Raw genomic sequence first — 16343 nt, forward strand, 5'->3', positions numbered from 1 at the left:
CATGAACATAACTTTTTTTCAAAGTACCTCTGTATCTCTCTAGAAATTCATAGGTATTCATAGGTATTTTTCTTTGGGTTACAACACAGACACAATTGTAATCAAAAGTATTCAACCCCCTTTAAAAATCAGGGTTGTTATCAAAATGTACAGACTTTCAGATGTTTGCAATGAACAAATCAAACAAAAGCATTTGAAACCGCTCAACACAACAAATGCTTCAAGTGGTTCCCCAAATACAACTGAAAATGCAACTTATAGTGACTTCTAGAGTCCAAATTAAAGGACCACTCTAGTGCCAGGAAAACATACTCGTTTTCCTGGCACTAGAGTGCCCTGAGGGTGCCCCCACCCTCAGGGTCCCCCTCCCACCCGGCTCTGGAAAGGGGGAAAGGGGTAAAACTTACCTTTTTCCAGCGCTGGGCGGGGAGCTCTCCTCCTCCTCTCCGCCTCCTCTCCGCCCGTCGGCTGAATGCGCACGCGCGGCAAGAGCTGCATGCGCATTCAGCCGGTCACATAGGAAAGCATTTACAATGCTTTCCTATGGATGCTTGCGTGCTCTCACTGTGATTTTCACAGTGAGAATCACGCAAGCGCCTCTAGCGGCTGTCAGTGAGACAGCCACTAGAGGAAATAGGGGAAGGCTTAACCCATTAATAAACATAAGTGTTTCTCTGAAACTGCTATGTTTATAAAAAAATGGGTTAACCCTAGCTGGACCTGGCACCCAGACCACTTCATTAAGCTGAAGTGGTCTGGGTGTCTAGAGTGGTCCTTTAAGCAGCCCCAGAGCATCACCAACCCACCACTATGCCTAACTGTAGGCAGAGTGTCCTTTTCAGTGTATGCTTCATTCTTCTTCCTCCGGACATACTGCAGATCCATTGGGCTGAAAAGTTCCAGTTTTGTTTAATTGCTCATCCAGGTAGTGTAACCACTGTTCCTTTAACCTTGAACTTGTGAACTATGCTTCCAACGGTATCTCTAGGAACATTCAGTGCCTTCGCTCTCTTTTAGTATCCTGTTCCTTGTTTGTATATACCATTTGTGCTGTTGTGAGGGATTCCATTCAGCATGGTTGAATAATTTGAGATTGGACAGGTTGAATTTGGGGAAACCACTTGAAGCATTCATTGTGCTGAGGTATTTCCATTTTTTTTCTTTTATGTTTTCATTGCACACACATTTTGACAATAAACCTGATTTTCAATGAGTTTTGAATAATTTTGATTACAACTGTAGATCTATATATTATTGATTTTACAACATTTTATATACATGTTTCTATATCCATTTTCAAAATGTGTGATCCCTGCTCCTCCCACTGTATTGCTTATGGCATCAGGATAACCCTGGGTACCCTCCCATAGTAAGTAAGCACACCATTTGCGACTGGTTTAACAACTTATCTAGGGTCCGTTGAGTGCCAATCATCTCCTCCTCCACAGATGGATGTCCTGCGCCTTGGTGGTCTCCAGATAAGGTGTGAAACCATACGTAAATGGTTTGACTACTTATTCCGAGTGAGTGTCAGCGCATTCCTGGCACCATAACCAGTAGAGAGAGGTGTAGTGTTTATGCTGCTTGGAGTATTGCTTTACAAAATGCCATGCAATATGCAGCACTAAGGTTTACCGCCGTAGAAAGAGGATGGAAAAAAGATGCACTTGACTGCGTACTTGAAAAGATTCCTCAACAGAACACACAGAAATTTACAGTGAAGCATAATTTCTACACGAAACAAACATATTGGCAATATTTTGATAACACAGATGCCTTATCAAGCCGCAGTGAATAGGTGTGGAAAAACAGGTTTATAAAGTTATATCCAAATATGATACATTCAAAGATTGATATAGTGTTCTAGGTTTAACCCTCTATAGTGAATAAGGAATAATTTAAAGTGGAAACTCTGGTAATTTAAGATTTTTAAAAACCTTTTTAGTTATTTCCACACTGAAGCTTCTATTTTTTTATTTTCTTGATAAAATACTCCTCCAACTTTCACTGTCCTCAATGTTTATTACTGCATAATTTATTACTGCATAATACTAATGTTAGCACCTTTTTTTTTTTTGCAATATTTTTTTATTATCATCAATTTTTCATATCAATGTTTGTCTGAGAGACATCAAAAGGAAAAAAATATACTCATAAATGCAGCTCATGAGTTAGCGCCTTTTTTTAAACTTTGTTAAAAAAAAATGTTTGGAAAAAAAAAATCTAATGTGTTTAAAAAAATGCTATACCTCACTGATGATGGCTAACAAGGTTGAAACGATCGCCCTTTTGTGTGGGAATAGTCTAATATGCAAATGGCCCTGGTTCTTTATGTGATGGCACAACATGAGCTAAAACCAGCTTGAGATCTGAGCGGGGACCCACCGAAGGGCAGGTTATTTGAGTTGTCCGTTCTCAGTACTCTCATGCACCTTGTTTTTTCCTCTCCGTAATAAAAATGGAGCTACCATTTTTTCATATTTTGTGAAACATACTATACACACAAATACTCCAATTCTCTATTTCGTAGTTTGTAAATAATCTTTAACAAAACCTTTGTTAAATTCATATAATCTCCAAAGAGAAACAAAATGCCAACTATTAAAATATTTCAGTGTAAATATTATGTACAATATTCACATATTACTTGCCAATGTTAATCCTAATCATTTCTCATGAACTTGCACAGTTTTAACCAATAATATTGACTTTTTTAATTGGGCGGTCTTTGAACCATAACCACAACAGTACACTGTAGTAGTTATGATGCTAGGAGACCCTTATTGCCAAACCGCAGTATGTAGTCAAACCATTTTCGAATAGTTTGACACTTATCTGGGTCCCTTGGGATCTCAGGTATGGTTCCCTGTACGTGTCCTTGGTGAAGACACATAACGATATATATCTGGGTGCCTCAAATCCTCATAGATTGTAAACTCATTTGAGCATGGCCTTCTTCATATCCCCTTCCTATAACTGTAAACCGCTGCTGCATATGTTGACATTATATAAATGCAAAATAATAATATAACAATTTTGTCCATAATAGAATTTCATTGGCTTGTGAGTAAATTCCATCTAAAGATGAAGGCAGAATTGATGGCACTAATGTGGAAGTAGGAATTTATGGATTAGTAATCTCAAAAGCAGATGCTGATCTGGAGATGACTGGGGTATCTGGGTTAGTGTCAAACAATTCAAAAATGGTTTTAAACTAAAGAGAAAATATAGAAAAAAACTAAAGACTCACACAGCCTCCGTGAAAAAAACAGTTTTACAGCACAATGTGTTTACTTTATAAATTCTTATATCCTGCTCTGTTAATTAAAAGTTAATCACACACAGGAGATTCCTGCAGGCTCTAGCAGGTTAGAGCAGGTGACAATACATTCTAAATTGCAATAAGTGAAATTAAAAAACAAATTATATTCTTTTTCAGAAAGTGCATAGAGAGGCCGTGTGAGTGTCAGCCAGGGGAATTGTAGCTATACATGAAAAAAGTGATTTTGATACTTAACGACAGAGAATTGAGCATTGAAACGGAACCGGCAGGAACTATACAGCAAAACCACCTTGTTAAGTTAAAGTTGTTTCAGTGCTTAAGTTAAAGTTGTTTCAGTGCTCCCTTTAAAGGAGCACTATAGGGTCAGGAACACAAACATGTATTCCTGACCCTATAGTGTTAAAACCACTATCTAGCCCCCCTGGTTCATTTTGCCTCTCTAAAGATAGTAAAATCGTACTTGTATTAAAGTCTGGAGCTGCTGCCTCTGCCTGTGAACTTCCTCTGACCTTTGACATCATCAGAAGTGGTGGCCTGATCCAATCACAATGCTTCCCCGTAGAATTGGTTGAGACTGACAAAGAGGCAGATCAGGGGCAGAGTCATCACAATTCAAACACAGCCCTGGCCAATCAGCATCTCCTCATAGAGATGAATTGAATCAATGAACTCTATGAGGAAAGTTCAGTGTCTGCATGCAGAGGGAGGAGATACTGAATGTTTGGATGCATTTTAGGCAGGCATGACCCAGGAAGGATCTCTAACAGCCAGTGGAGTTTTCACTAGGCTGTAATGTAAACACTGCATTTTCTCTGAAAAGACAGTGTTTACAGCAAAAACCCTGAAGGTAATGATTCTACTCACCAGAACAAATTCAATAAGCTGTAGTTGTTTTGGTGACTATAGTGCCCCTTTAAGGTACATGCTCACACGATAACAATATTAAACTACAGTATATGCACCTACAATACTGTTTCAATAAGGATACAATAATGCCCTTATAACAATGTTGTAATGCTGAACTACATATAACAGCACGTACCCCCAACAACAATGCTAGAACACTACATGTCCCTGCAATCATTCTACAGAACTAAATAACATAGTCCCTGCAGCAAAGTTATAGCACTAAACAACATACCCCTCCAACATTGCTTTAACACTAAACTACATGTTTCTTAGCACTGCTAAGCTACATATACCCACAACACTGGTATAACACTAAACTACATGTTCCTAGAACATTGCTAGAACACTCCACAATGTGGCGCTCCAAAGTACTAGTGTAAATCACAGCAGTAGTTCTATTGATAGGTTCAGGTTTCTGCACATCTAAAGCATTTATTCTAGATTAGAATAAAATATAAAATGTGCAGATACAAAAATGATGAGACATTATAAGCGAGGTATGTGATACATACATTCTTACCAAACTGAGAGCTGATGTTTCAGACGGTGAGAACAAACTGTGAAGGACAATAAAATGAAGGAGTGGTTGTGTTAATACAAATAGATGGAAAATCCTTTCACTCTACCAGATGAAAAACAAACACTGTAGGCATGAAGATGTAATAGTAAATAAAGACAGAACTTGTTTCTAACAAAACACCAGTAGCTTCTTATATTTTCTCACCTGCAGAACTGACCCGTGACGTTAGGTGGGCAGAGGCAGACAAAGCCAGAAGGACTTTCAAAGCATGTGGCCCCATTAGGACAAAGACGACCATTACAGATGTTTATGTCACAGTTAATTCCAGTGTAACCAGCATGGCACTCACACACGTAGCCTCCAGCACCGTCAGTGCAGTTGCCGTGTAAGCATGGGTTGGAGAGACATTTGTCTATGTCTATTTCACAAAATGTCCCAGTTTTTCCTGCTGGACAATTGCAGACTAGCTGGGTATAAAAGTCATGGCAGGTACCTCCATTCATACAGGGGTGTGAGGCGCAGGGATTGTAAGATAAGCATCCAGTGCTAACATTGGCTTCTGAAATTTTCACAAACTGTTCTCTCTGTGGTTTAGCTATATGGTAATCTTTGTCTTCAAAGTACGGTAGATGTATGCCTCCAATGGCCACTGTACTAAGACATCCACTGAAATTCTTTATTAAACTATTATGGTGTTCTCCCAAATAAATATCTGTGCCGTCCTTAAGGAAGTTCAGGTTTCCTGTAGCCGCTGAACTGACAATTTTGTCTGTTTTGTCATCTATTTCCATCATCCATCTAGAGGACTGGGAACCTGGTTCAGTCATGGAGAAGGTGACATCATGCCACTGGTTGTTGCTTACTGATTGTTTGCTAGATAGGCTCACTGCATAAACATTGTTACCACTCTGCAGGTCAAAGACAAGTTGGGAGTTTTGGATGGAAATAGTGATGACTTCTGGTTCTTTCTCCGCATGCAGCAGCACTGATTCGGAACATCTGGTGCGGAATCCAAGAGTCAAGTTGGTGAGATGTCTCACAATCATCCCGTTGCTCCTGTAAGTCAATCCATGACTTATTCCACTGAAAAAGGCTTTGGCATGACCTGGGCAAAGAAAACATTTTTTTTAAAAATCATATTCTTCTTTTGTAGATATATGTTATCACGTTGCACACTATAGTTGAATAATACTACTTACATATAAGGTATTTAGTTGGCGGCTTAGTAATTCTTTGACACATTTATTTATGTTGGTTACTTTGCATTTTGTATATTAATTGGCTTCAATTCCATGGAGACGTGGTGTATTTTTAAAGTAAACATTAGTTTTACCAGTAACTATAAAAACAATGCATTTTTAACATATGAACAGTTCAAGTTCATTTCACACATTTCCACTTACAATAACTTTGCTTACTACATAATATTTCCCACCATGAACCTAGCTTTTTCCATATTTGCTGCTCATTACACATCTTTTACAACCATAAGTTCTGGGTAATGTGGATTGTCCACAGTGTGGTACTGTCATGGAGTAACACTTCAGGGTTAAGTTCTCAGCAGTGAGGAGCCTGACTCCACCCCCCTCTGACACAGCTCTGACAGTATTTAGGGAGACTGGGCCAGAGGGAGGGTGCTTGGTGATTGATTGTTTGAGCTAACGTGTGAGCTCCCTCCTGGAAGCTCCATAGGCTCAGCTACTGGGAAACTGGCACCAGACAAACCCTTCCAGCCTTTGAGCAAATGCAAGGATTGCTGCAAGCCATAAAGGATTACTGGAGAAAGGAAACTTTGCTACTTTACAAGTGGACAATATGTCTGGACTATTGGAGGACTACCCATATAAACCTTAAGTATATCTTTCAGCTAATTGATTAGAAAATCATTTATTCTATGAACTGTTTCTTGGATTGCAAATACTTTCATTGCTACAAGTTACTAATCTCATGAAGGACAACTCCCATCATGCTTATTCACTATGAACTGTTTCTTGCTCTGCAAATATATTCATTGCTACAAGTTACTAATCTCATGAAGGACAACTCCCATCATGCTTATTCACTATGAACTGTTTCTTGCTCTGCAAATATATTCATTGCTACAAGTTACTAATCTCATGAAGGACAACTCCCATCATGCTTATTCCCTATGAACTGTTCTTGCTTTGCAACTATTCTCAGCTAATTGATTATTGTTCCTATTGAAGATTATTCTCATTAACTAATGTTACTTAATGCATCTCTGAAGAAATACTTAATACTGAACTTTGTGTTGTTGAATTACTTGCAATTTTTATTATTGGATTATTGTCTAAATGCAATTCATTTAAGTTTAACTCTTATTAAAACTTCGGTTGAATCAAGTTACCAGTGATTCTCTCTTTTCTTAAAGCTACAGTATTGATACTTAAGGATTCTCCATTTCTTTACTATTGTAATTAGGGAGTTTACAAGCTGCAGTTGAGTTCCAACCCAAATCACCCCTTGTAGCGTAACAGGTACTTACATTCATAGCCACCGTTTACAGGCTGGCATAGAGCACCAGGAGGACACTGGGCAATCTGGCACCACTCTAGTTCTTCACATGCTTTCCCAGCAGTGTTAGGGGGACAGGTGCAGGTAAAGTCATCCCAGGTGGAATAACAAACCCCTCCATTCTGGCATGGGTTGGGCTGAAAAAGAAAAATATTCATTCATAATTGGCTTTTAACTTACCTTCATTCATTATTGTTTTTCGGTGTTTCCGTTTCGTTGTCCTCATTGCTCGTGTGTTCCCTTCCTTCTATCTTATACAACCACGCTAATATTCCTTTCTTTATCTCCTCGAAACCCTCAACCCAGTATCTTTCTCACCTCACAGAGATTGACACTGGCACAGCCCACTGTAACATTTCTCAGGATTCCCTTTCTGTTATAAAATTCAGAACTGGAAAAGAAGCCAATCTTTATCCCTTGGATTCTAAGATCTTGAAGACAACCCTTGAAGTACCCTCCTCTATGGGATGTCTCACTGGCATTCTCCAGGCCTCCCACGTAAAGTACACTTAGGTCTGGCAATCTTGGTGTATCCAGAGAGATATAATCCTGTGACTGTGATGATACAAAAAGTTCCATTGTGCTCTGAGTTACTTCCAGAGAGACCAGATGGAAATTGCCATCATTGATGATGCTTTCACCTTTCATTATGAAGTAATTGGAGGTCTTCACTATTACTCTTCCACCTTCAAGTGACATGACAATATCATAAGAAGACGAGTTCCAGAAAGCTAACAATATTCCATATGGCTGACGTGTTCTCACAAATACAGATATGGTGATATTATCACTCCAGTTAATGGTAACAGGGAATATAGCATATGATGTCAGCTTTCCAAGGCCAAATCTTGCAGATTCATATTCTGGAAAAGAAAATATGGTTAAAATATATATTTGTAAATATATAGGGCTGAAAAACCAACAATTCATCCACATTAACCCAAAGTGCACAGCTGCTAATGACATATTTTATTGGTCTTTCTCTTTGTCCCCCTCCTTCACCCCCCGGTCTGTTTTGTCTAGGAATAACGAGTGCCTACAAATAGATACCTGTTCTTGCTAAATGGAAATAGGATGAGAGTAACTATTATACAAAGATTGGAGAAATATATCTAAAAATACAAACTGGTGAAAACTGGAGGGAATAGACTGGCAAGAGACATGGGAGGCAGGTAAAACCTCAATGTGTATCACATTGCAGGAACAATGCTATAGGACAATGTATAGATGGTACACAACACCAGTAAAACAGTTCCATATGAAGCTGAGCCCAACAGACACATGTTGGCGCCTTTGTGGGGATAGGGGTAGCTACATTCACATGTGGTGGCAGTGCTCTAAAGTAACCGACTTCTGGAAGACAGTAACGGACTTAAACTCTGAAATCTTTCAGAGGATGATGAAACCAAATCCATGAGCCTGCCTTCTCTCTAAACCCACAGACGGTCTATTCAGACATGAACAACAGTTATTAAACATGACATACTTGGCAGCAAGATGGGAGCTGGCACAAAAATGGACAAACATCACTCTACCTCCTATATCCCTAGTGAAAACAAAACTCAGAGATAACTATTTAATGGACAAACTAACAGCTAAAGTCTGGAATAATAAATTATGGGAACTATGGGAACAATACGAGAAATAACATGCACAACATAGTGAGAAACTGTAGATTCCTCCGCACTCTGTCCCCAGCTCTCTAGGCTCACAGCAGAAAAAAGACCCGTCGCACAGATATCACGGAACAAGTTGATATACAATGTATTTATATTTATTTTTAAAATGTTAATTATTGCACTACATTCCAACATAAAAAAGACAACTATCGACACACGGCCGCAACTCAGGGCTCAGGCCTGCCAAGAAATCCCCACTGATACACCTGTACATAATCTATATATAGTGAGAAAAGGTAGTTTACCAAGGAGGGAGCTGGGATGGGTAACAAACGCAAAGGAAAAATTATAAATCTAGATAAAAGAAAATATCATATATGAAAAATAAAATAATAAAAACTTTATTGATGAAAAATCTAATAAAATTGCCCAACGGCAAATACCATGGTGTTCGTGTGCTGTGAACAAACCAAATGTGAGAAAAAGATTAAAAAATATGTAAAATACGGGGGCGGGGCCGGGCCACCGAGCTGGATGGCAGCCACAAGCTTTAGCTCTGGCCCAAGCTACTAAAAAAACGAATTAAAAAGCTGTCGTGAGACACCCTAAAGGGGACATCCCGGTAATTAAGAGATGGCACACTCACCCTGCACCAGAAAGACACCTGTAAGGCACCGGGGAGCGGAAAGAAGGCAATCACGGCCGCACATGACCGGGAGCCTGGAAAGACGAAGCGGCCCGGCAGGGCGGACGTTAAGCAAGGGCCACGAACCCGATTCCACGCGGACAGGCACTGCCGGCGGCGCGGCCCCGCTCCCCCCCCCCAGGCTGGTGGGGGTCATCCCGGCCACATGGTGACGACCTTCGCGGCAACGGAAGCCCCTGCGAGTCGACCGCCTACACTGGCAAAGGCTTCCCAGGAACAGCACGCCAGCAGATAAGTGCAGATAAGCGGGCACGGAGAGGTCTACCTACCTTTATGTGGAGGCTTCTGCATCTGGGTTTGAGGGGGGCCTGGAGAAGGATGTCCCTGGTGCAGTGAGTCCTGTGGGGCTAGAGGGCACCGACCCCCCTCCGGTATACCGGTGGCCATGGGGGGGGAAGATGCACCGGCTCTAAGTGTGAGGCCTGTACTGGGTGAGACTCGTGGGCCCAGGTGTTATCAGGCAGCGCGAGTGTTGCTGGGGAGGTGCAGGGGACAGCGTGTGCAGGGACCTTTGGTGGGGGGTCTCCTGAACTGGTCTGGATCCCGAGTGCCCACGGCATCGCGGAGCGCTCCGCGGGGGAACAGGTCCTAGGGGAAGACAGACGGAGAACTGGCATCCTAAAAGTCCTCACCGACCCTGTGTAAGGACAGCTTACCATATTATAATTCGGCACAACATCAGTTATGCTGCCTATATTGTAGGATCTTGCTGCACGGGACAATAGTTAGTGAAGACCTGGTACCTGCATTAGCATGGCTTACACCTGACACACTTGGTTACCTATACGTTAACAAATACTGTATACTGTGTAGTACCTTAGCAAATGTCATGAAACCGTATAATCTGCGACCATATCAAAAACCTGTCTATGCTGACCTATATAGCTGTGCGGGCTTAGCCTGAATGTACTGTAAATCATTACTATACCATGCCCTGTTTTACACGTGTTCCTGTCTTGATATCACACAAAAAGAAATAGTGCAGCATATCTTGACTACCCATGCCAAATGTCTGAGACGACCTAATCTGTTGAACGAGTCTTTGTTTATGCCTATAACTTACCCTGCACTTTCCTTCTTTGTCACTCCTCTGAATACTCCTACCTGAAGTGCGCATCTTGCTAAATCTTGTTACACCATTTAAGCTAAACGAGAACCTAAGCTGTTGAAATATTGATCTCATTAATCTAAAAATGTGCCTTGACAAACGAATGCCACCACTTGTACTACAAATGTTTATCACTTTTTCCTGATGTCGCTGTTGTGGCGCACCAAGACTCTTTGTTACTTTTGTGCACAACAAAAATAAAGATTTAAAAAAAAATTATGTAAAATACGCATGTATGTGTGTCTGTATGTATGTATGTTTGTATGTACGTGTCTCTGTATGTGTGTGTATGTGTGTCTATATGTATGTGTATCTGTATGTATGTGTTTGTATATATATGTGTGTGTGTGTTTGTATGTATGTGTGTCTGTGTGTGTCTGTATGTGTGTGTATGTGTGTGTGCAGTGGCGTAAATACTGCGGCCGCACTGTGGACACCTGCGACAAAGTGCCCGCTGGTATGTGTTGTGGTCCTGACCCACACGGTAATATTGCCGGGGTCGCAAGTTTAAGGGGCCCATCGGTTGGTCTCTGTATGTATGTGTGTCTGTATGTATGTGTGTCTGTGTGTGTTTCTGGTGGGGGGGGCATGGATCAGTTTTGCATCGGGGCCTCATGGATTGTGTCTGTATGTGTCATGTGTGTCTCTGTATGTGTGTATGTCTGCATGTGTATCTGTTTGTCTGCTTTTGTGTCTATACGTATGGGTGGGGGGAAGCACAGGGCAATTTTTGCACTGGGCCCCGTGGAACCTAGTTACGCCTCTGGGTAGTAATAAAATCCAGCATTTGCTGAAAAAAAAAAATGTCAGACATGAAAATAGAAAAAAAAAAGGGGGCCAAATGTTAGACATGTTTTATGTCATTTGGCCCAGCAACCATTTGCACTTTTTTCTGCTTAGATTTTTTTTTTTTTGTCTATTATTATTTTTTCCATTTCATCTGTGGATCTACCAGTCTTTTTTCACTTTATCAATTCTTTTCACTTTGGCTTTTTGTATAATACCTCTCCATGTTTATGTTTTTTTTTTTTATTATATCCGTCATGTGCATCCCATTTTTCTCCCATTGTATATTCCTACTTCATTCTTTCTCTGTCTTCCTTCACCGGTTTCAGTATTTTACCCCCAAATCATAAAATTTCTCCCCACTTTGTCTTTCAGTCTTCATGTCATCTCTTTAGATAATGTGTTACAATTAACAAGGCACTCCAGCCTGCCCCATGTTTGTTACTCTGTGTAGTTGGGTTATAGCTAGCTCAGTTAGGAGGGTTTTATCATTAAAGGACCACTCTAGGCACCCAGACAACTTCAGCTTAATGAAGTGGTCTGGGTGCCAGGTCCTTCTAGGGTTAACCCATTTTTTCATAAACATAGCAGTTTCAGAGAAACTGCTATGTTTGTGAATGGGTTAAGCCTTCCCCTATTTCCTCTAGTGGCTGTCTCACTGACAGCCGCTAGAGGCGCTTGCGTGATTCTCACTGTGAAAATCACAGTGAGAGCACGCAAGCGTCCATAGGAAAGCATTATGAATGCTTTCCTATGTGACCGGCTGAATGCGCGCGCAGCTCTTGCCGCGCGTGCGCATTCAGCCGACGGGGAGGAGAAGAGGAGGATCGGAGGAGGAGAGCTCTCCGCCCACCGCTAGAAAAAGGTAAGTTTTTACCCCTTTCCCCTTTCCAGAGCCGGGCGGGAGTGGGTCCCTGAGGGTGGAGGCACCCTCAGGGCACTCTAGTGCCAGGAAAACGAGTGTTTTCCTGGCACTAGAGTGGTCCTTTAATCCTAGTTTATCAATATTAGTTTTATTTGTGTGTCTCCTGCCATTTTTCCAGTTACATCTTTCTCTCTAGACCTCTCACTCTTTTAACTTTCTGCTGTGTTACACTCTTTTTTATTATATTGTTTGGTTTTCCACCAGTCTTTATCATTACACATCTCTAGATCTCTCTCTCTCACTTCCTATCCTCCAATATTTATCTCTTTTATACCCCATATTAGCACTATTTCTGTGTGTTTGACAGTAATTTTTTACCTTTTCTTTCTCTTTCTGAGGCTGCTCTCACTTGTTTACTGTACATTTCCATGTCTGTCTCTTGGTTCTATTTTATCTGGCTCTCAATCTTTTCCCTCTTATTTTATCTATCTCTTCATCATCTTACCTCCTATGTCTCTCAGCTCCTCACAGTTCAATTTTACCTCCTTAAGCTTCCACTTTATCCTTGTTTTTTCCATCAATAAAAACATATTTTTCCTGTTTCTCTAAGGCTGAACCACTTTATCTCCTATTTAATCCCAATATTGCCCTCGTCCCTCGATGTACAATAGTAGTATCTCTATGGAACTGTCCATGGTGGTGTCAGCTCAAAAATAGCACATGGCAGGCAGTGAGTTGGATATCAATGACTTACGTAACTGCATCTCTCAGTCAATTGGTTTTAATGCCTGTCACTGTCTTTAGTGCTATAAAATATACTGCTTTAAATAATAATAGTAATTAAGTGCTGTAAAATATACATAATAATTATAATATTGGTGCTTGCAAAACAAAGTAGCAGCATATAAAAAGAATTAGGCTGTAGTCAGTTTCTTTAAAAAAAATAAAATAATAATATGTCTGTATAAGGCTACAGATCACATTAATAAAACATTCCCTTTAGATCATCTGTATAAGCATTACAACAAAATAAAAATATAACAGTTCTGTTAAAAGATCCAGTAGCAGCATGGAACCTTTGAATTAGATGGGAACGCACATGGTTAAATAAGTTGTGTTCCTATGCTGAATACATCACTGTTTATTCTTTGAAAAACTATTTTAGCGTAACCAGTACTGTTAGAGAGATTATATTAATGAATTAAATAAAAAGTGATCATGCGTGATGATAGCAGCTTGTGATACACAGTATGAGTGCCATATTGTATTTGTATTCATAGGGAAGATGGTGGTTAAACACGCGGCATTCAATGTTGTGAATTGTGATTTAGTTGTAGACCATAATATGATCTATGATCTTACAGTTGAGTCTTACCTGATGAACAGTTGCTCCCTTTGTAAGGCCTAAAACAATCACAGTGGTAGTTAAGCCATTGGTTAACACACTCGCCTCTGTTTTGACAAGGATTGCTCTCACAGTGGTCCCTTCTCTTACATCCAATCACAACATTACTAAACGTCGAAACTTCTGCTGTAACAACTGTGGAATCCACCCTAACATCCCTAATGCAGCCAACAAACCAAGGCTGTTCCAGAACAACCTTCCCAAAATCAGCTTCCAGTGTGGAAATGTCCCCTCCCAAAAACATTTTCTGGAACACAAAACCATTTGTACTACTGTTTATATATCTGCTTGAGCTGTTCATACATTTTTCAGTACAGGAGATATCCAGTAGCTTCAGGGTAAGAATTTCTGTAAAAATGATTTCAATGCTGTGCCATTGATCGTCGCTAACCTTATGTGGCAAACTCAGAAGTGTTTTCATCTGACTGTTGACATAGGCAGCTAAGAACATCTTGCCGTCCTGTATGTATAGTCTGAAAAATGAGGTGCTGTTTCCCAAGTGTAATATAAATGCAGAGGGTTGGACAGTCTGGAAGCTCAGAGATACGTTACTAACATATCTTCCATCTGATGGATAAATTATATTTTCAACAGGAAATATACTCTTGCCATTGAAAGAAAATGTGGTCAGTGTCCTACAATGTGGATCTGTGAAACCAGGTAGACAAAGGCAGGTGAAGGAATGAGTTCCATCGATGAATTGGGGCATGCATGACCCACCATTTTGGCATATCTGCCCTTCACAACCGATAAGTAGTTCATTGCAATCTCTTCCACCATAGTATTTTGGGGATGTGTCTCCACTGGGTTTGCAGTGACAAATGTAGCTGCCGTGAGTATTCTCACAGGTGCCCCCATTTTGACAGGGGTTTGATTCACACTCATTTAGGTCTTCTTCACAGTGGACACCTAAGGGACAAAAAATACATATGAAAAATTCATCTTTCAACACCACTAGCCTCAGTGCCTCTCTCCACAACACCACTAGCCTCAATGCCTCTCTCCACAACACCACTACCCTCAGTGCCCGTCTCCATATCACCATTACACTCTGAAAGTGCAGAAAATGAATTATGTAGAGCAACAGACTGTGCAATATGCCTTTTATCCACAACTCTAAGTCTACCAGATCCTACAGTGATCCATCTGCCATTCCTAGTATGTCTCTGCGGCAGTGGCTTTGCAGCAGTTCCAAGACTAGGGGAGAGCTTGATGGTCATAGGCAGGCTATTCCAAAGCACAGGAGCCACCCGCGCTAGGTCCTGCAAGCGTGAGTTGGCCGTACGGGTGCAAGCAGCAGACAGGAGAAGGTCTTGGGCAAAGCGGAGAGACCAAGAAGGGGCCTACCTGCAGATCAGTGAAGAGATATAGGAGGGGCTAGAATTGGTCGGTGCTTTATAGGTGTGGATTTACAGGCATATTAGAGTATCACATTTTTTTTCTTTCCACTTCAACTGGACGCTATTAAATGTTGGTAATGTAGTACATTTGAAGTTTGTCAGGATTATTCACTAAACTCTGATTTGAAAAAAAAAATCTAATCTAATTGTCACAATTCAGGTTAAAATGCCCAACCTGTCATTATAAATAAGACAGACAATGCATTCAGATCAGCTGTTTTTGCCTTTTTTTCATTTGGATTTAAAGTTACTACAGTTTGGCATTTCATGGATTAACCACTAACTTGGGAATTTCCCAAATTTCTAAATTAATTTAAAAGTTTAGGCCAAACATTTTCCAAGTCAGATATATTTTCAGTTTTTTTTTGTTTAGGCCTTGTATGTCTCAGTCTTTTAGTTTCTCAAAGCAAAGTCAACCCTCTTGCTCCAGAACTCCTTAAAAGTTAACATTTCTGTCCTGTAAACAATACGAATTCCTTAAAAGTTTTTTGCAAGCTCATGCAATAACGTGTGAACTTTCAAGAATTCAAATTGAATTTCATTGAATTTTAACTTTAAGCTAAATTGGAAAAACTCTCGATTTCACTTTTTAGTTTTTTTCCCCAGGAACACATTTTAATATCTCCCAGTGCATGCTGGGAATTACGTGCAATGCGCTGTGGTTATGTGTACAGTCTACACACTAGCATAGATGTAGTTTATATTTGCTAACAGGCAGCATGCCAAAAAACATCTGATAAAAAGTTTTATTTAAAGCTATATATGTATGAACAATTTAGCTCGCACTCCAGTTCCTATTTTAATATGTTTTCAAATTTCAGCCATTTTGTAATTTCAATACATTTCAAAGTATCTGCTCGATTAGTTAACTTAGTAACTATACATATCTATACACATATATAGAAATATAATGTTTACTACATATTTAGTCTCTTTATCCCAAGTGACTTTCCTAAAGTAAAACTAGCGTCAATAAACAGCATTAGTTCCGTATTCAAATCACGTTGTTGGGTGAGGTGCTGTCTAGCAGTGAGACACAGCACCTGATTTCATTCAACAAATCTCTTACCTACAGGTGCCAGAGCTGAAGACAGGTATAGCCATATAACCGGATTGATCATCCTCACCAATCTATCCTGAATAAATTATTAGCTGTGCATTTTGACACATGCAGCCAGTCTGTGAATTAACGGTAGCGGCGTGCTGT

At 40.2% G+C, this 16343-nt stretch overlaps 1 protein-coding gene across 2 annotated transcripts in view; it reads right to left on the reverse strand.

Moving 5' to 3' along the window:
- The window catches only part of CRB1 (crumbs cell polarity complex component 1), a 62844-nt gene that overhangs the window by 11670 nt on the left and 34831 nt on the right, over window positions 1-16343 (reverse strand). The window contains exons 5-9 of one of the 2 annotated variants that reach the window (XM_063426086.1): window positions 13707-14645; window positions 7566-8110; window positions 7219-7384; window positions 4917-5817; window positions 4705-4749 (exon numbers count right to left, since the gene is read on the reverse strand). In XM_063426086.1, the coding sequence (XP_063282156.1) occupies window positions 4705-4749; window positions 4917-5817; window positions 7219-7384; window positions 7566-8110; window positions 13707-14645 (2596 nt within the window). The remainder of the gene's footprint in view (window positions 1-4704; window positions 4750-4916; window positions 5818-7218; window positions 7385-7565; window positions 8111-13706; window positions 14646-16343) is intronic. The other variant, XM_063426087.1, reaches the window with a different exon arrangement.

This window comes from Pelobates fuscus, chromosome 7 (genome assembly GCF_036172605.1).
Source record: "Pelobates fuscus isolate aPelFus1 chromosome 7, aPelFus1.pri, whole genome shotgun sequence".
NCBI lineage: Eukaryota > Metazoa > Chordata > Amphibia > Anura > Pelobatidae > Pelobates > Pelobates fuscus.